Genomic DNA, 22060 nt, shown 5'->3' with positions numbered 1-22060 from the left:
ACAGTAAAACCTCCTAGATCACAATTCTTACGATGAGTATCAGTAACCCTTATTAAATATACCCTCTACTTAAACATGTCATTTTTAACGTGATGACAAAAACTTGATGGTAAATTTCCAAAAGCATTAGCTTAAATATAAATTAAGAAATAAAAGATTTAAATGAATTATGTAAATATCTTATTATCAAGAACTAATGAAAGAAGAGTTACTATAATTTACTTTTTAATTGTATTTTATGTATTATATACTACATAGTACTACAGTTTTCAAAATTAATTGAAAATAAAACATTAAGTGTGGAAAATTTCATCTTACAAAGTAGAATGGTATTTGAATTTCCTTTGTGTATTTTATTTAATAATTTAAGATATATATTTAGATTAATTTTGGAAATCATTGCAAGGAACATATTAATAATATTCATTGATTATAAATAAATTCTGAATATTTGTATCCTAATGCTGTGACACATATTTTTGAAAATTGTGAGTAAATCAGGAACAAAATTACTTATCTAGTTTTGATTGTTAAATGAAATTTAGCAATGGGCTAGTTAGGGATTTTCCTATGGGGTTTTTGTTTTCATCTTGTTTACTTAGGATTTAAGTAGAATAGGAAAAACCAAGTCAGACAATACTTTCAGAAATATTTTCCAGGTATGCTTATATGCTTAAATATATTAGCCTTTTTAATGATATTTTTATTCTCAAAAGTTTAAAAATATATTACAGTTGAAATATACTGTATATGTTAAGTATTAAAGAGAACTGGGTTTTTACTTACAGTTTAACAAGTATATATGCTTTTTATGTAGCTGAGCAGATTTTCCAACTGATACTTCCCCAGCCATCTTGGACCTTTTGAGTAGTTTTTCTTACTGTTTAGATTCCTAAATAATTCTCTTTTTTTCTTGCAGAGATAAAAGCAACAGTGTTTGATGACTGCAAGAAAGAAGGCGAATGGAAGGTAGAATTTGCATTTTGCATAGAATTTGCATAAAACTAGAAGCCTTATATTGAAGACTTCTATATGTTTTACTTACACGTCTGTAAGAGTAAAAGATCTAGAACCACACTGCTTGTGTTCAAATCTTAGCTTCACTTCTTATTAGCTGTGCTTCTTGGGCAAATTTCTTGACCTCTCTGTGCCTCTATTTTCTTGTCTATAAAATGGGGATGATAGTACCTCTTAGGAGAGTTGTAAATATTAAATGAATTAATGCATAAAAATTCTTAGAATGGTGCCTAGAACGATTATTCTACAAGGGCATTTTATAATTTTTAGAAAATTTGATGTTAAGTATAAGATACAGTTAAAATGAATAAGTTCTCTGCTTCAAAATGAAAATATTTCTATTTACTTACTTATCTATAATAATATATGTATGTATATTGAGAAAATAAATAAATTTCTAGGTCATCCAAGTTAAATGATGAGTTGAGGTAATTTTGCTTACTGCCCTGATATTTTAATTTTATACTATAAAAGGTTTATAAATTTGGATTGGTTTAATGAATTAAATCCTGTCTTTTGTGAATTCTTGGCAGTCACATGCTTATACTTAATTTATATTCATCTTTCTTAACTTATATTCATTTTAAGATAATGATTCTGGATGAATTTACCACTAAGCTTTTGGCATCATGTTGCAAAATGACAGATCTTCTAGCAGAGGGTATAACTGGTAAGTATTACAAATACTCATTGTGACGGGGAGAGGGTGTAGCTCGGTGGTAAAGCGCATTCTTAGCATGCATGAGGTCCTGGGTTCAATCTCCAGTTCCTCCATTAAAATAAATAAATTTAAAAACCTAATTATCTCCTCCCCCCCCAAATCCAAGTACTCATGAAAACCTTTTTTTTATTATGATTGGGAGAGTTTGAAGTATTAATAAATTTTAATTAGTAATTGTGTTTTTCAGGGTTGTTTTTTTTTTTTAGTAACTCTAACCATAATAATTACACAAGATACTGTTCTTTTGTCTGTGAATTGATTTGACCACAGAAAGCTTTTTTTGAGAAACATTTTATAGGACTGTATATTTTAAAACACACTACTGTGGATTGTTCTCCGTATCCTCCAGAGTCACCTAGGTTTGCTCTGGTTTAATCATAATCTTATCCACTAACTTGAACTTATTACATTCCTTTTGAGTTCCACATGAGCTCTCCTGGATTGGCAGTTCAGTGATCAGACTTTCTGTCCGCATTCGGGTCATTTGTGAAAATATTCAGTGGTGTCTTGTAACTTTTAAGAAACATGAGAAAAAGTATATGTGTGATGCTTCCTCAGTGTCTTCACTAAAGTCAAGTAAAAACCTTAAAAAAAGTAGACTATGAGTTAGATTATCCCTTTGTCACTAGTATAGGAATAGTCATAAAAAAATATTTCTTTTTTAAATCATTTATAGATACCCACTTTTCAGTGAATTGAAGAAGTGGCATTTTCTGCTATTAATGACCAAATATTTCAGAATCTTTTCACAGTCTGTGTTCTAAATCATATTACAATATTGTTATAACATTTTTAACATGTACATTATTCGCTAAACATAATATATAGTCTATATAGCATAAAATGACTGTAAGACTTTATTTTGGGCATTAAGCAATAAAAATAAGTTAACACAGATACAAAGGTGAAATTACAATTGTTGAGAGTGGAGATAACAGTAAAATTAAATATTTCCTTTGAAATCTTACTTGATATCCTATCTAACAGAAGCTATGCTAAACATATACTTTACTAGTATAAATTTAGGGATGAGAAAATGAAAATGAATCAGCCTGTTTAAAAGAGAAGTCCAACAGTAGCTTTCCTTGCATGTCAGATTAATGTTTTTAATTCTTTCTAGGCCCTTTGGCAGCATGAGTCTTGAAAGATGGTTCTCTTGATTTGTAAAATGATACATTAAATTCGTTTTTTAAACTATAGCTTTAATAGTTAATTTGACAATTTAGAGTTTACTAACTTTAAATTCACTTTGTTTTATATTACGTATTTTATAAACTTCTTAATTTCAATAATAAAAATAGAATTGAGTAAATTATGGTTATATTTCATTTTAAAAAATACTTTATAAATATTTCTGTATGATTTTAAAAGAACAAGTTAATTGGCAATTTATTTAAAGACTATTATAGAAGTTAAAAACTTGGACTCTGGAGTTGGACAGATGTGAGTTGGAATCCTGTCTTTTCTTCTTTTTTACTGTGTAACTTGGATAAGTTACTTAACTTTTTTAAGCCTTAGTTTCCTTAGGCCTATGTAAAATACACATAGGGTTATTATGATAATTCATGTAAAGTGCTTAGCCTGGTTTCTGATAACATGTTTCCTATTATAGTAGAATATTTTAAAACAGAAATACATATTTTAATTTTAAATACATTTTCTTGATTTCTTCATGGAATGTTGATTGCTTATACTAGTAGACCTAACTATCAAATAACTACTTTATCTTTTTTCTCATGAAAATATTAAGAAATATAATAAAGTTCATTTAAAAATTATTTCAAGTGTGTAATATTTCATTATATAAAATGACTTTTTTTTGTTAGTTGTGGAGAATATTTATAAGAATCGAGAACCCGTCAGACAAATGAAAGCTCTTTATTTTATCTCTCCAACATCAAAAGTAAGTATTTTGAATCTTTAAAAAGTACATTCTTGGTGGGGAGAGTATAGCTCAGTAGCAGAGTGCCTAGTATGCATGAGGTCCTGGGTTCAATCCACAGTATCTCCATTAAAAATAAATAAATAAACCTAATTACATCCCCCCCAAAGGAAAGTACATTCTTTAATATTTTCACTACTGACATGATTTTCTAATAGAAAATTCAAAGTAGTAAAATGTCCTTTATTAGAAAAATAGTGCTATAAACTAGTTTGCTTAGGAAAATCTGTGAAATGTTGTTTCATTTCATGTTTCTCACTAAGAATGTTTAAGTGAAAGAATTCCTTTCTCCCGTATATGAAAGCAGAATTTAATTGTATAAAATGGTAGAGTTTCTTTGAATAATTTCTTACTCATACAATTCCTATTCAACTGTAATTTTTAGGAGGTTGGAAATGTATGGGAATGAAATAGTCTTGGGTTAATCTTTCATTTATCATAGTGATTTCCCAATAGTGTATGTATATATGTATGTGTATACACACATTTGTAGGTATATATGTATATATATATTTTATGGTAAAGGAATTTCTTTAGTTTCTAATCTAACCATGATTCAGCTCATACTTAAAGCCAAACTTCTAGAGCCAAATAAGGTAGCAGATTCTTTTATTCTGTATAATATCAGAGAATGTGTTTTCCAACACATCCTTTGGCTTTTTCCTACCTAGAATGTTCATTTGGCAATCCAGTTTCATTTCTTCTAACTCAAGCAGACAGTAGGGAAAAACCTAGACATTTACTATGTAGTCTGTACATATTGGCTGCTAGTGAATTTTAATGACATTTTATATCTTATCTGTAATATAACTTCATACGATAAAATTCATGATCAGAAAAAATGGAAGTTAAAAGCACCGTTTTTCACCTACTAAATTGGCAGAGGGATTTAAAAAAGAAAATGCGTCTATATTTATGTATTTATTTATCTGTCTTTCTATCAATATATCATATTCTAGCTGTCAATCCATTATCAATGGGTAATGGAGCAGAAATATATACTGCTAGTGGATGTATAGATTAGTGCAGCCTTTTTGGAAAGTAATTTTCTACGTCAAGAACTTTAAAACTTTCTGTATCTTGGAGTTTATTGTAAAGAAATAATCAAATTAATATTCAAACTAAATTCCTAGCAATAAATAAGTCATAATAAATTCTTAGCATTAACAAATAATTGTATGAAAGACCTTGTGGCTGTTGAAAATAAGGTTTCCAAGAAATTTTAATGATCAATATGAATTTTTATGTTTAATGTTAAGTGACAAAAGCAGGATATAAAATTGTATATTCAGTAAAGGATCAAAGAATTCTGAGAAAATGGTACCTGAATGTGACTCCTTTTTCCATCACAACCAACTCCAGTTTCTCTTCCTGTCCTGAATCAGTTACCTCTTGGTTACTACGGGCTTCTGGGTACAAGTGAGGCCTTGGGCTCCTTGGGTACTTGTAGAGAAACCTGGTGTGAGATTTCCTTCCTCTGGGGCTGGGCGAATACCTGGAGACCAGCCTCAGAGAGTTCCCAGGCAAGGATCATAAAATGACAAAATTTAAGAAGAGTTTGGCTATAAGAGATTTGTGAACCCTAAGGGAAAGGTCACTTGGATGGTTTGTTTGCTTTTACACCTATAGCCCTCAACAGGAGGGCTGCCTTCCTCCTCAGGGTACTCCCAACAACTAAACCTAAGCCTGAAGTGAGCTGACAAAGAAAAGCAACCACACATCTAAGTGGATCAAGTGCCCAGAGACAGAAGGTTTATAAGAATAAAGAAAACACACATCTAGCAAAATATAGGGGCTTGGAGAGAGGGATGATAACCTGAACAGAAAAATAGTACATTTAAGAAGAGTCTGGTATAGCACATAAAAAAACTTTCTGAAGCTCAGAAATGTATTTTCTCAGTTATATAGTTAATTGAAGAGGCTAATCACTATGGAAATTTGAATTAGTAGTCTAGAGCATCAAACTAGAGTATCTCAAACAAAAAAACAATCATGGAAATCATGGTGGGGAAGATAAGAGACCTGCAAGATGGATTCTTGAGCTCTAACAAAAATATACTAGATCTCAGAGTTCCAGGAGGAGAAAAAGGAATGGACAAAAGTGAGAGAATTAAATTCTTTGTTCTTCATTTTTGCTTTTTAGACTATGTCTTTAAAACTACCAGCCTTGAGGCAAATGCTACCAGACTCTCTTACCTTCTATTCCTCCTCCTTGAAGTCTGCTAACCTTTGGGCCTTTCATTCTAATCCCCCTTGACAATTTTAGCTCCTAGCTCACTGTCAGTCTCTTCCGCACTTCTCCAGTCAGTCTCAGATGGTTTAATTATCCGTGTAGGTAATACTTCCAGTTCGTTCATTGGCTTCTCAATTCCTTGATCTGTTGTCTTCCAGTGGTCTTGTCTTTTTTGTTGCTTCAGCTTCCCAGGCACTTGACCATTCTGAGATCTCCTTATCTCCAAAGAGTATGCTGTTCATACATTTTACCTTACTACTTAATACGTTTCTAGCTATAACTGGCTGGACAACATAGCATCTTAAAATGCTACGAACTTTTATAAATTAAACTGTTGACAGTTAAGGTTTTATTTTATCATCAGAATAAAATAATCTTAGTTATTTCAAAAGCTAGCATATTTAAATTAGTATTTGATAAAATGTGTATTAACATCTAACCTTTTTTAAGTCTGTAGACTGTTTTTTACGTGATTTTGGAAGTAAATCGGAGAACAGATATAAAGCAGCGTATCTATACTTTACTGACTGTAAGTAGCTTTGCAAAAGTTACTGCTTCATTGTTTCAAATCCTATTAATCATGAAGTATTTCTTACAATACTTCTAATACTAGTGAGTGACTTTTATGTACTGTTTGATCTAATTTAGAAAGAATCTAAAAATGCAAGATTATATCTATCCTAATTCATGTTAAGGTGATAGAAAATTAAATCATTCCAAACAGTTTCAAAAGACCATCATTTTTGCTGGTATACAGGTTGAGGGAGTTGTCAGAGAGGGCTACCTCTCAAATTCTGTGATGATAACAGGAAGAATTCTTCTTTAAATCAAAGTTTCAACTAGGAATTTGATTATATAATAAAAAATAAGACCCGTTGGGAGAAACTGCCATCTGTTTGCTAATATTAACGGAGAAAACCTATCATGTGTCTTTTTCTATGCTGTACATTCAGATGGAAAGCAGCTAAACTAAAGAATCTTAAAGTCCAGAGACACATATAATTCTGTTTTAGGTTTTATCTTACATAGTTATACTGCAGCAATAAAAATGCCATTTATTAAGTTAAGTCTTGGTCTCTAAGTTAAGAGAATCATCATTTGAAGTAGTATGTTATTTTTCCTGTCAGTTATTATTTATCTCATGTCTAGTAGTAATTTGCATTCTAAAAAATGCCATACCATAAGTATTTGTCATTTAAGTAACTTTATCATTCAGAAATACATGTTTATGGAATTGATAGAATTTAATGAATGTGAAGCCTCTTTTAATTTAAGGAATCTTGAGGCTAAAGAGCATCATGTTAAAAGACAGTAGGAGCCACTGATTGATTTTCCAGCCTAGATTTAGTGAAATTATAAGCAGTTAGGTGAAAGGAGGGTGGGAGGAGGGGAGGAAATGGGCTCTAAACTTACTAGTTTAGAGACTTATAATTTCCTGACATTAGAGAAATTTCCTGTAATTCAAGGAAAAATAAATTTATATGGTATGGTTACCCTTAGTGGCAGATATAGAAAAGCAGTGTAAACTCTTAAGAAATTCTGAAAGTTCTATGAAAGATTATTAAGTCCTGAGTTTGGACTTGTTTTCATTTCAAACAATTTTAGTTGGCTTTGTTACTAGCATTCTAAGGGAATATATCTTAGGTTATGGTGGATATGAATGGGGAAAATGAAATATCCATTACAGCCTTCGTGACTAGAATGCTTCTGCTCTGTAAAGTGAAGAACAATATTTATACATTATCTTTGTCCTCATAGTAAATTACTTTGTGAAAGTCAGTAATTATATATAAAAGAATTGGATATTGGAATAACTTATTCAAAAGAATGAAAATTTAGATGGAGTTACATGTTTTGGTTTGTTTTCTTCTCTCAGTTTGCCCTGATAGTCTCTTCAACAAGATTAAGGCTTCTTGCTCCAAGTCAATAAGAAGATGTAAAGAAATAAATATTTCCTTCATTCCACTTGAGTCTCAGGTACTTTCTGTTTTTTATTATTTACGTATATATGTACGTATATATGTATTTATATATTTGAGCAGAGAAAGGCTTATTGCAAAGGCAAGCAAGGATAATGGGTGGCTCATGCTCAGAAGACCCAGACTTTCTTTATTTTTAATTTTAGTTCATACTGGATTTTAAAATTCAGTTTTATGAGCCTGTTTGTTAATAAGGTATATCCTAAAGATGTTTTATATGTTATCTATTTGGTGAATTTTGAACAATCCACAAATAAACATTTCCTCTGATGAAGGGAGGAACATGAGTACTAAATTATAGTATAACATTAATAATGAAAGTGAAACTTAAATTTCTCATCTGCCACTAAGTCCTGTGTATATCAAGGTTTACAGCCCTATCAGACTGAAATCAAAAGATTTTAAGCCCAATTGTTGTTGGATGACTCCAAAGAAATAAATGCTTTTAGCTTCTGTAACCATTTATGATATTAAAACAAAGTTCTTTAATAAACTTTTTATGGAACATTATGTAAACTGTCATTTGTTTTAATTTATAAAATGAAGGATTTTTGTAGATTTATTTTGCCTTTGGAGAAGTTAATGAGCCTTCAATTAAAAATAATAGTGATAATAGCGAACACATAGTACTCTCTGTATGTCAGACACTTTCCTAAATGCTTTCCATAATATTCATGTCATCTTCACAATAGCCCTATGAATAGATGGTAATTCTATCTCTGTTTTAAAGATGGGGAAATCAGAGGTTAAGTAACTTGCCTTAATCACACACCTATTGTACTGTTCAGCTCTGTTCTCTGTGTTAACATTTCATAGAGTTGAAAGTGTTCACTGTTTTTTGGAACGATAAGGTCAACATTTTAAGAAATAGAAAGGTCCTAAATAACAAATTTTTCTTTTAAGCTATTGCTGTTTTTGACGAAGAAAGGCCATAGTCAAATTTGCTTAATTTTAAGATGTCTGCTTAACATTAAACCGTTTTCTAAAGGTTTCTTTTAGATTGATTCCTTTTAATATGATATGTAAGTTTATTGTAGGGTAAAAATGGACTTCCTAAAATGATGTAGGATATAAATAGTACTGTGATAAATATTACAAAAATGCTCAGAACATCTTGCCACATGGAAGATAAATATGGTTTTAGCCTCAGAATTCATTAAAATTCAGTAACTGCTGTGCTTGAAGGGGAGGTTTGTGTAGATATCTGCTAATTTGATGACTGATGGAAATAACTTGTGTTTACATGTATAGACAAATCTTGTGAGGATCTTCTACTTAACCAATCTTTACAAAATGTTGTGATTAAGGTCATATCTGTCTGCTGTGTTTTTTCCCTAAGAAGTTTTTTCTTTTAATTTACTTCTTGTTAAACATCTTAGGATAGTTTACTTAATAATTTAACTATTATGGAGAAATTACAGTGAAAATATTATGATCTTTTGTTTGATAGTGAAGATATAAATGAAATACTACTAAGCGCCTTGAGCTATGAGCAAAGGCTTACATGAGCATTTATCAAGATCATGTGTAGTAGACCCTGCCTTCCAGATGCAGAGCGGTCTGCTGTGAAAAGATGAGCAAGATATATGCTCCATCTCAGCTGTATAAGAGAAAGTGTTGCACATGTTCAAAACTATACCAGTGAAGATTAGGTTCAACTGCTTGTAACAGGACAATTTAAACTTTCCATGCTTAAACAAGATGGAAATTTATTTCTTGCCAATATAAAAGAAGTCAGGAAATGGGCTATATATCTATTATGCTGGTCCTATACAATTGTCAGGGGCCAGGTCTCCTAGGGTGGCCCTCATGATCCAAGATGACTATGGAATTATTACATTCTCATTTGAGGAAGCAGGATGAAGAAGAGAAAGAAGGAAGTACATAATTTTCATTTATAACTTGTTAGCCAAAATTCAGTCACATGTCAATACCTAAGAGCATGGAAAACAGAAATACAGCTTTTAGCTGGGCATATGGCTGCTTCCCCCAAACAATTGGTATGATTACTGAAAAGTAAGGGAACAATGGTTTTTGAGGAAGCAGCTTGTAATCTACCACAAGAGATTAACTAACTGTCTCTGAGAGAAGGAGAAAACATTTGAAGAATGGATAGAATTTCATAAGGGAGTCTTGAAGAAGGAAAGAATATTCTAGGAAGTGAGAGTGCAAAGATACAGAAGCAGAAAGGTGCAAGGGAGCAACAGGGATCTGGATTATAAGGGGTGACTGTATGATGGATGAGGCTGTGTTTATAAGTAGGTTGAGACCAGGTTGTAGGAGACTCCAGGTACTATCAAGAGTGACAGAAAATGGGCTCCTGCAGAAAAGTCCTGAAGTCCTGAAGGAAAAGGAGAAGTCAGGAGATCATTGAGGAGAGATTGATAAAGTCGAATATGATAGTTCTCCAAAGAAGAAAAGTTGGATGTTGAGCACATTTAGAAGTCACATGGAGAGTAAAGAGGTTGACTTCTCCTGAATCTGTGGGTCAGAGGTATTAAAGAAAGCTCTCTTTCCCTTTCAGAGGGTTTAAGTTAATTAATACCCTCATGTATACATTAGGGCAGTTAGATGGAAAGCATTCAAGAATATAGAGGAGTTTGTTTATAGCTAAGCTAGCTATAAATTAGCAAGAAAGGTAGGTGGAAGTTGTGGGGAGCTGATATATTCAAGGAGCTGATTGTGGGTCATGAAGATGAAGAAAGCATTTAGTAATAGTCTAAAGGAACATGATAGTGATGGAAAGTTGGGGGAGGAGGAGGGAAAGAAAGTAAAGGGAAGAAATGTGAGCATGAAATGAAAACCAGCTCCCAAATTCTATTTGGTGAATTGGAGTACTAGATACTAGCTTAGATAACTGTGGTAACAACTCCCCAAATCTCAATGCATTACAACAGCAGAGTTTATTTCTCATTCATGTTAGTGTCTATTGTGGTTTGACTGGGGCTTTGCTCTACATCCTCTTCATTCTGAGACTGAAGGAGTAGCCCCTGTCTGGATTACAGCAGAGAGAAGAGAGAAATGGTGGAGCCGCATGGTGACTTTTAAAGCTTTTGTGGGGAAGTGGCATATGTCACATCTACTCACATCCAGTGACCATAGCAAGTCGGATATCAGTGAGTGGGAAGGGTACTCCAATAGGGAGAGGCCCCACAGGGAGGGACAATAAATATTTTTGAATAGATTTTATCTTTTGGAGTGGAATAGTATACTATGAGGAAGCCATAGTCCAGCTGTAGGGTACTTGTTGGCAGTTAACATAGCAACCAAAACTTGGAAGCACAGACAAAAGTGATAGCTGCAGCTAAATCTCAGTCCATGTTTAGACTGCTGCTGTGGGTGATCTGTTACGTTCAGAGAAACAAATGACTTTTTGTGAAAGGAAATGTAGGAAAGTTTATTTGTAATTCATTAGCGAATGTATAATGTTTATTACATACTGTATACTTTTACATTCAATACATTATTTTAGTCTAAGGGGAAGTACTGTCATTGTTTAAAAAATTAGTTTAATAGGGAACTCTCAACTCCAATTACACAGCTTTTTCTTTTATATCCTTCAAATAATAGTCATAGTAAATCTCTAATCCCATCCTATGCATGTAAGTAAATGCTATGTCTGTCACAATGCTGTGTCTTTTGGGGAAGTATCTCTCTATTTTAAGGGCATTAAGAATGTAAGCTAAAGAATTGAAACTATATATCCGCTTTGGAAAATTTCTAGGTTATTCTCTAATGGGTTAAGATTTTAATGTATGTCAGATATATAGACCAGTTTTGGCTTTGCTGATTCTTTGTTCCAGGTGTTAGAGTTTTATTTTAGTTCGGCTATCTCAGATTCTTTCATCTGCTGCACAGGTAGAAAAAAACAAACAGTACAATCTATATATGAACCAAGAATTGAAGGAGAGAGGTAGACTAAGCAGGAAAGGAGAGTGAGAAAAAGAAAGGATGAAGTCAAGATGACAGAGAAAATGAGATTTGACTAAGGTAAAAACACAGTTGTTTCAGGACAGCATGGTTAGTACAATTTGTTTTTGTTTTTGTTTTTGTTTTTTTAGTATCCCAAGGAATAGCTGTGTTTTTCTTGGTATATTTTTAAAATCAAATTTCCAGATTGACAGTGTGAATTTTTTGGCCTAACTTAGGTATATACTCTTGATGTACCAGATGCATTCTATTACTGTTACAGTCCAGACCCTAGTAATGCAAATGGAAAAGATGTCATTATGGAAGCGATGGCTGAGCAGATAGTTACAGTATGTGCTACCCTGGATGAAAATCCCGGAGTAAGATATAAAAGGTAAGACACTTGGGGGTGTCTTTATATGTTATACGTTATGCTGTCTATTTGCTTTTTGGTACAGACTAAGTCAGTCTCTGTGCTTATGTGTGTTGGTCTGCAGAATTCATTTTCTTCATAAAATTATGCTCGACATATAGCAGATTTAAAGGCTTAAACTTCAGAGTAACTAATAACCTCTGTTTCTGAATTTCAGAACTTAAATTATGGTATGATTTACAGGTATATTTTTCATAAGTTCAGGAATGATTAGAGGAATGCCTTTGTTGTCATATGGGGAATATGTGCCTACATTTAATGTTTTATTAAATTTCCAACAAATTAAATGACCATATTATCTGGATACTGGTTATAAATAGATTTTTGGAGTTTCTTAAAAGTTTAAGTTTGACTTTAGTACCATGTGCCTTTATTTGCTTCTTTTTAAAAGTAAGGCTTACTGTAAAATGCATAAATTATATTTTTATGGCTTGAGAACTCATTCCAAATTAAACATACCCATCTAACTTTACCAAGGTCAAGAAACAGAACATTAACAGCATCTCAGAGACCTCCCCCATGATCCCTTCTAGTCACCACCCCCTATTTCCTCCCCAGAGGTAACTGCCATCCTGACTTCTAATGCATTTTTAGTTTTACCTGATTTTGAACTTGGTATAAATGGGATCATGATTTTTTTTTTAATTTCTGGCTTTGTTCAGCATTGTATTCTGAGAGACATCCGTGTTGTTGTGTATAGCCAGACAGCTTGGATTTTACTAGCTGTGTGATCCTTCTGCCCTCAAGTTTCCTAATCTATGAAATGAGAGGATAAAAGTACCCACCTTATAAAGTTTTTTAAGAATTAAATGAATTAATATCTGTAAAGCACTCAAAATAGTGCATGGCACTAGTAAAATGGTAGAAGTAAGTATACTGTACTACCACTGCTACTAAGTACGTTCACTCGTTTCTCTTTTGAAAGCTTCTTTAATTTAAACATTGACGTTTGTCATGTTACTTGGCTGAATTGTTTAATTTCAAATTCATGTAGTACTTTAAGTTACATTATCCTTAACCATTTAAAAAATCTACTATTAATTACTTAGAAAAAATAGTAAATCTCCTTAATTCAGATGTTACCAGAGAAGCCCTTTACTCACACCTCAGGTATTAGAAATGTTCTTTTTCTTACAGGTGATATGCTAATTACATTCTGAACTGAGTGGTTTATCTTCTGCTAGCGTTCAGGATCTGTTCAAGCTTCTGCTCCTGGTGTTTGGCTCTGTTCAGGGAAATGAATAATATAGTTGGCTCTCTGTATCCCCAGGTTCAGCATCCTCAGATTCAGCCAATTGTGGATCAAAAATATTAAAAAACCAAAATTTCAGGGAGTTCCAAAAAGCAAAACTTGATCTGTTACACACAGGCAGCTACTTACATGACGTTTACATTATTATCACTATTTACATAGCATTTACACTGTGTTAGTGTTATAAGTAATCTAGAGATGATTTAAAATATATGGGGGATGTGCATAGATTGCACACAAATACTGTGCCGTTTTATACAGGGACTCGAGCATCCACGGATTTTGATATCCAACAGAGGTCCTGGAACCAGTCCCCTGTGGATACCAAGGGATGACTAACCATTTTATAATTTAATAGCTCATTAAGGACCTGTTTTGAGTTATTGTAATAGTTAAATAATAATCCAGGCTTTAAAAATCCTACCTGTTCTTTTGCAGAGTATTCTTTATGCCTTATGAACTTTTCAAGTGTAATTCTAACATGAAGTTATTTTCTTCTGAAAATATTTTAAAGCAAAATGTGTAATAAAGTATTCTTTATAGTTGCTGCTTTATTTACTTTGAGGTAAAAAAAAAAAACTTAAAAAAAAATCCTTTAATACTTTGAAGCCCTTACAAGGAGATCCTGTTTTTGAGGTTGATGTACTAACTGAAGAGCCTTTTCCAACGTTTTTCTTGTATACTCAGAAGTTATACTAATATCGCTGGTCATGAAGTTACAATTTAGACTATGATTTTATCATTTTAGAAGACAATTATATACAAGATTTTATGCAAAAGACTATTGGAAAATTGCCTAATGTTAGAGAACGTGTGGGGAAACTCATACTGCTAGTGGGAGAGATAATTGGTCAAATAATTTGGAGAGTAATACAGTAATATCCAGAAAAGTTGAAAATACCTATACTGTATGACCCAGCAGTTACAGTAGGGGAGAAGACCAGGAATTGGGAAGGGAATAAAGGAACGGCAGTTTTATTTATAGTATTTTCTTCATGTGAAAAAAAAATCCAAAGCACATATAAGGTTTACATTGATAAAATCCAGACAAATTGCTATAACATTATATTTCATGTATTATTATCTGAACTTTTCCATGTTTATAAAATCTTTTAATTTAATAAATTTATGGTTTAATTTTAGAATTCAACTTGATAATGTTATAAAGTGTGTCTTGAAAGAAAAGTAATTGTTTGAACATTTTTTCCATTTCTAGTAAACCTCTAGATAATGCCAGTAAGCTTGCCCAGCTTGTTGAAAAAAAACTTGAAAACTACTACAAGATTGATGAAAAGAGTCAAATAAAGGTAATGTATTAAAGACAAATAGTGGTGATGCGTAAAGTCTGTCTTATTTCTTTATAAGCCAACGAAACTGTTGTTCGTTAATTTTCCAGTTATGATTTGGGAATCGTTAACATAGATTCCCAATTTTGAATTGGGACTCATTAATGTAGGTGATAGTGGAAACCTTAATAGACAGAATGGTTTAGTGGTGAAGGTGTTGGTTAAATCCTGGATCTGCCATTTAATTCATAGATATGTGAGTTAACAAATTATGTAGCTTCTCTGTGCCTAAATTTTCTTGTCTGTAAAATGGAGATAATAAGAGAATATATGTTTTCTAAACTAGTGAGAGAATTAAATGAATTAATACACATAAAGGTTTTAGAACAATGCTTGCCACTGAGTAAACATTTATAGAGTTATTCCTGTTATCGCCAGCTCTATGATTGTAGACATATTTTTTACTCTGAGTTATATTTTCATCTATAAGATGGATCAGATAATACGTACCTTGCTTGTTTGGTATGAAGATTAGGCAAATTAGCATGCATTTGGCACATACAGGAGTTTAATAAATGACAGCTATTAGTATCTTATCAAGATAATATAAAGTAACCAAAGACTAGGATTGGAACCTAGGAAATTCCAGCATTTGGGCTTGGATTGGAGAGTGAGGAGCCAGAGTAGACTGACAGAGGTGGTGTCAGAGGGCTGCGAAGCCATATTACAGTAGCTGAAGAATGAGAAGCAGGAACTGTTGATAGTTTAAAAAGGAGAATGGGCAAGGAAACCACCAATTACAGTGCTGTGTAATAAGTGGAATGAGAGGAGAGTACATAGAATGAAATGGGAACCTAGGCTGGGGCTTAATCTTACTCTAACTGGAGTCTTGGAAGGCATCCTAGAGGAAAAGGCCCTTGAACTTGAAGAATGAATATAATATGATAGAAGAGGGAGTTTTTCACTTGGATAACAGAATTCTTTTGTAATTAGGTTTATTCATTCTTGGAGGAGGTACTGGGGATTGAACCCAGGACCTCATGCGTGCTAAGCATGTGCTCTACCACTTGAGCCATACCATCACTCCAACAGGATTCTTTGGGCAGAGGCTTAGAGAAAAAGGCAAAATTCACAAGCAAACAACTTGGCTAGAATGGAGGATTTAAACTTAAATGTAATGTTGGTTTAAAACTTTAAAAGTAACTAGTTTTTGGTTTGGAGGACTAGTGAAAGCTGTTTGTTCTGGTTGTAGTTATGAAGATAATGGTTCAGTATACATAGCACAGTAGACAGTCAGTAAATGTTTGTTGAGTAAAGAGATAAGCCATCACTGTATTAGTAAATATCCTGTTAGTTCTTCATGACTTCAATGAAAAAAAAGACAAAATCCACAACAAACTTGTCCTTTTCATTCTTTCTGCCTCAGAAATTATATGTTCTTCAAATACTTGATACCATTTTTTCATTCAAGGACCTGAGAAAGTGTCACCTTCCTTTTTGAAGTCTTTCCTCACTCTCTGAGTCGAACGATTCTTCCTCTCACATACCGTCATAACCCGAAACCCTGATATAGCACTTATATTGCGCTGTCCTTTTCCTGTTTGTATTTCTGAAGACTCATAACTTACATGTGTTGAGGGCTTACTAAGTGCCAGACACTGTGCTAAGTGTTTCATGGTATTATTACATTTAATCTTTACAATAATCTTACAAGACAGAGGTTCTGATTTTATTTATATATATATATATTTTTTTATAAATGAGAATACTGAGATATTAACAAGTAAAGCAATTTGTTCAAAGTTGTACAGCAAAACAGTGATCAAGAATGTACTCAAACCAAGATCTGCCTGATTCCAGAGGCTCTGCTACTAACCACTATACTGTCCTGTCTTAAGGTCTATTTAAATGAGTGGTTAAATTGAAAAAATTTTAAAGATCTGTAGTTTACCTCTGTCTTCTATAAGTAAATAAATAGGAAATGATTGTGTAATGAGTTGTAGTTGTCTCTTACTTCTTCAAATAATCTGAAGAATTTATTACTTTTTTAAAATGAAGTATGGAAGAATCTGGTATTAAGAATTTTCCCCCCAAAAAACAATAAAAAAAAAACCCACTATGCCCCAATTTAAAAAATAACTATTAAAAGCAAAATTTCCATATTAAAAAAAAGAATTTTTCCCAGCTCTCTTACTCACTGTTTAATGATTAGTGCTGTTTGTGAATTAATGATAACAAAGCTTTCATTGTGATTTATTATCTTAGCTGGCATCCGTACAGCATAATGGTTAAGAGTGTGGGCTGTGGAATGAAGCTGACCTGGCTTTGAATTCTGCCACATACTAACTCTGTAATTTGGGCAAGTTCCTTGATTTTAAGCCTTAATGCCCCCCATTATCAAATGGCATTAATAGTCACTATCTTACAGGGTTGCTATCGATATTAAATAATATCGATATTTCTTGCTTAGCACAGTGTGTAGCATAGAGAGCTCAAGTAATAGCACCTGTTCATAATTTTTATCAGTTTTAGTGTTTATGGAGCTGAATTCCTAAGGAAATAGACTTAGTGCAAGCCAAATACTACTTTTTTAAAAGGAATTTTCACAATATTGTATTGCCTCTTAATCTAATTATGAAAGCTTTTGGCTTTGTAGTGGTATTTTTCCTTCTGTTGTGCCACTCAGATTTTTCTGTTTTAATGTAACTTCACATTCGTAAGAATGTGGCAGAACTTAGGAAGAGTTTGCTTTTGTTTTCTAAGATAGTAAAATTGTGTTCACGCAAAGAAATTGAAGTTTCTTAAGATAATTTTATCTTGTTATTCCAGGGTAAAACTCATTCCCAGCTCATAATAATTGATCGTGGCTTTGATCCTGTGTCTACTGTCCTGCATGAACTGACCTTTCAGGCAATGGCATATGATCTGCTGCCGATTGAGAATGATACATACAAGCAAGTATAACTTGAAGGGAATATATAGGGCATATACAAACGGGAAAGGATATTAGCATTTAATGATTCGTGTAGCCACCAGAAATCTAAAGCCCCTGTAACCTTTTTTTATTTGGAGACTTTATCCTTCTCTTATTCTTATAATCATAATCTATTAAAAGTATCCTGACCTTGTTAGTTAATGGGTAATTTAACAACTTTGAAGCTTTTTTGGTGTATTTGCTTCCTTAACTATGTCTACAGCAAAGATACATTTTAAACAGTTGAAATTTGTACTTTTCAGTAAATACTAAGCCCACTACTATATTTATTGAAGTAGAAACCATATTCAGTTTGGTTAGGCTGTAATTATTCTGAATCATACATCGAAAAGTGTCTGTGTGTGTCTTGTCAATATAATGTATTTTAAAAGATAAGAAGACTAGGAAACTCAATAGGATGGCTGTTGAGAATAGACACAGTTTACCAGTTTGGTACCTATTATTGACTTAACTCTGATATAAACATATTAATTTAAAAAATAATATCAAATAGAAAGCTAAATGAAAAATGAAATAGCTTTTCTATCAAGGAACCATTTTATTGTGCCTTTGTGTATCATTTATGAGTATGTGTGAGTATGTATATATGTGTTATTTGATATCATAATTTCTAAATCCAAATTGGCATTTTTACTGCCTTGAGCATAGTATGAAAATGAAAATCAGTTTTTTGAAATTTTATGTTTAAATTTAGTAATTTCAGTAGATTGGAAAGATCCCAAAACTTGTGCTAATTATAATATTTAATATTTTTTCTTAAACCAAACATAATTAAGCTATTTTGTGTTTTCTATTGTATTTATATTTGCATTCTGGTCATATCCTGGCTTTTGAGTTTTTCTCTGCTATTTGTATTAATGTTAGATGACATGGAGAAATCAGCATGGTTATTTTTCTAACATAAAAGTAATTTTAAGCAGTTTATTCAGGATTTTCAGAAAGGATGTTATTTACCAGTCTTATCCGTTAGGTCTCTAAACCTGCTTTACTCAAGAGATTTAGAAAAAACTTGAATTGAGGGACACTAAAGGATTTGGTCCAGACTATGGACATAAATTTCAGACATTTCTAACCTAGTATTTAAAATATTTATCTCCCTAGGTTTGTTGGCAAACAAAGCAAGGTTTAATTTTTTGAGAGTGATGGAGAGACTTATTTTAAAAAGCAAAAACAAAAACATCAGAGATATTCCTTTTTTTATGGATCAGAAAAGTCCAGGGATAGATAGAAGCATGAACTCCCTGTGGTTTGTGCTCTGTCACAATTTTTTTTTTTGCTCTGTCACAAATGTTAATGAAAATAATACAGAGCAGGAACTTCTAAACATCTAGATTGTGTTTTTCATCTTGGTGACCTCTTTAAGTGTACTCTTAAAATAGGATTGTCATTATCTTTTAATATCGTCAGGCTTGCTACCTTAATCTTTGTTTATAAGTCAAAAGGTAAAGGTATTGTATAATTACAAAGTGACCTTTTAAGTGAGAAAAGGGCCTTTGTCCTAGAGCAGTCTTATTATTAAGCACAGTCATCTTCCTTTCACCATCTGTAATCAAGACAACATAGGTAGATGGTTTTATAGGTGAGACCTGAAATTTTGGGAGCTATAGACATGATTATATTCATACGACCGAAATCTACATTTATTGTCTGCTGTCCAAAGCTAGGACAGCTCAATGCTGTCCTTTCTCATCTTGGCTTAGGAGGTTGACAGTCCCAAGGATGATTGAATCTTCCAATTCCACAAATGGAAGACTATCTGCAGAAAAAGAGAAGCAAGAAATTACACTTGGCAAAGCAGTCAGGAAGCCCATTCTTAATAATTTCATGAATCTCTTCAATTGATGCTCACTACAGTAGAACTCGTTAAAACAGTCAAAGTTTTTTAGGGCTGCATAACAGTTTTTCTCTCATTTCCTTTCCCATTCTTAAAGGAGATGTGGTTATAGGGTTAGGGAAGAATATAGAAACATATGATATATGTTGGTGAATTTTGTACCAATCTTGAAACACCTTCAATACTTAATAGGCTACATTGGAGGTGACTTTCTTTTCTTCAGTCAGTGAATGTTTGATAGTTGTGCTGATGGTTGTTAGCACATAAAAATAGTGTTTTGAGCAATTGGAATGTGAATTGTTCGTATATTTAGTCCTGTTCTTAAAGTTGATTGTGGAACATTGAATTTTTGTTTCTAAGATACCATTTTGCTGAGCTAAAACACTATGATAATGACAGTTAAACCCAACATTTGAAAGTAAAGAAGTCTTGATAGGCATAGCACTTTGATTTTTATTGTATGGATAACAGTATTGCTTAGTTTTGAGTAGATATTCATTATCTCCTTTAAAATAGTGGATTGAATATATGTGCTCTTCAGTTTCTTGAGCTATGTCTTAAAATTATTGTTTATAAAAATGATTCTTTCACTTTTTGGAGGGGAAGTAATCCAGAGTTTCATACTTCTGTCTACCTGTAGATATAAAACAGATGGGAAGGAAAAAGAGGCAGTCCTTGAGGAAGATGATGACCTCTGGGTCAGAATTCGACATCGGCATATTGCTGTTGTATTAGAGTATGTGAACTCATTTTAATTTTTATTCCAAATTTTTTAAACACTAAATACATGACAGTACATTTTGTAATCTTGAAATATTTTTGTAAAGAATTACACCTTAGAAATTTAAAGAATTCTCTCACAATTTGACAGGGAAATTCCCAAGCTTATGAAGGAAATTTCATCAACAAAGAAAGCAACAGAAGGAAAGGTAAGAGTCTTATTTAACTTTAGGATAATGATGAAGGTGAATTTTAAAGTTTGTAACTTTTATTTTATCTATTTAACTTTCCATTTTGGGAAATTTCTAACATACACGAAAGTAGAGAAAATTTACTTACATGTACTCATTACCTGTCCTCAACAGTTAGCGACATTTTATCTGTCTTGCTTCATTAAAGTTTATTATTAAAAAGACATTTAGCCAATTGTATTAATGCATTCATGTTAGGTTTCTTGTCCTGAGATATAATTTACCTAAGTGCCTAAATTTCAAGTGTATACTGAATAACTTTTCACATACCTATGTATATATATATATACACATACAGTTGTAGAACCACCACCTAAATCAAGATACAGAACATATCTGTCATTCCAGAAAGTTATAAAATAATATCTGTGAATAAAGAAAATTTAGTCTGATCCTTTTGAATTTGTATACATTTTAAACTAATTTTCTAGTAGTTAATACCTCCCAGCAGTATAATGTAGGACAGAACTGGTGACAGGGGATATCCTTGTCTCATTCCCAGCCTTAGGGGAAACACTTTTGATATGTCATCATTGAGTATTCTCACAGTTTTAGGTTGTTTTAGATAGATCCTTTGTCAGATTAAGAAATTCCATTCTATTCTATATTTGCCAACAGGTTTGTTTTTGTTTTTGTTTTTTAAATCAGCGGTGGGTGTTGGATTTCATCAAATACTTTCTTAGCACCTAGTGAAATGATTTTTTTCCCTCTTTTATTCTGTTGATGTGATGAATTGCATTCATTCATCCTCTAACATTAAACCAACCATACATTCTTGGAATTAGCTCTACTTGGATGTGATTTATTATCCTTTTCCTGTGTCACTTGGTTCTGTTTGCTGATATTTTGCTTAGAATGTTTGCTTCCAGGTTTATGAGCAATATTTCCCTGTAGTAATTCTTTTTTTTTTCCCCCTTTGGTAATGTTCTTGTCAGGTTTTGATTGTCAGCAAGATTGTGTTGATCTTTAAATGAGTTGTAATGCTTTCCCTCTTATTTTATTTTCTGGAAGTGTTTGTGTAAGATTACTATTACTTGTTCCATTATTGCTTGAAAGAATTCACCACTGAAGCAGTCTGGGCTTGGAATTTTGTTTATGGGAAAATCTTTTATTATAAATTCTTTAACAGATACAGAGCCATTCAAATTTTTAATCTTTTTCTTGTATCAGTTTTGGTATATAGCATTTTTGAGGGATTTGTCTATTACATTTACATTTTCAAATATCCTCTTATTATCCTTTCAGTGTCTGCAGAACTTGTAATTACATTCTATTTATTAAATCCTAATGTTGTCAATATATGTTTTAGCCTGTCTACTATTAATATCCCCTATACGTATTATTAATGTTTCAAAGAATCAACTTTTGGCTTTGTTGATTTCTCTATTATATATTACTTTTATACTGAATTAATTTCTACTCATTTTTATTTCCTTCCTTCAACTTTCTTTGGCCTAATTTGTTTTTCTTTTCCTAGCTTCATGAGTT

General features: G+C 32.3%; 1 protein-coding gene across 1 annotated transcript in view; it reads left to right on the top strand.

Moving 5' to 3' along the window:
* STXBP3 (syntaxin binding protein 3) overlaps positions 1-22060 on the top strand; it is a 47248-nt gene that overhangs the window by 7710 nt on the left and 17478 nt on the right. Inside the window, exons 2-11 of the mRNA XM_006197385.4 lie at positions 920-969; positions 1606-1687; positions 3565-3641; positions 6364-6442; positions 7790-7890; positions 12041-12195; positions 14703-14793; positions 17602-17726; positions 20242-20337; positions 20473-20530. Coding sequence (XP_006197447.1) covers positions 920-969; positions 1606-1687; positions 3565-3641; positions 6364-6442; positions 7790-7890; positions 12041-12195; positions 14703-14793; positions 17602-17726; positions 20242-20337; positions 20473-20530 — 914 coding nt within the window. The remainder of the gene's footprint in view (positions 1-919; positions 970-1605; positions 1688-3564; positions 3642-6363; positions 6443-7789; positions 7891-12040; positions 12196-14702; positions 14794-17601; positions 17727-20241; positions 20338-20472; positions 20531-22060) is intronic.

The sequence above is a fragment of the Vicugna pacos genome, chromosome 9 (assembly GCF_048564905.1).
Source record: "Vicugna pacos chromosome 9, VicPac4, whole genome shotgun sequence".
NCBI lineage: Eukaryota > Metazoa > Chordata > Mammalia > Artiodactyla > Camelidae > Vicugna > Vicugna pacos.
Note: the sequence above shows the minus strand (reverse complement) of the source record. Positions and strands in the feature narration are given on the sequence as shown.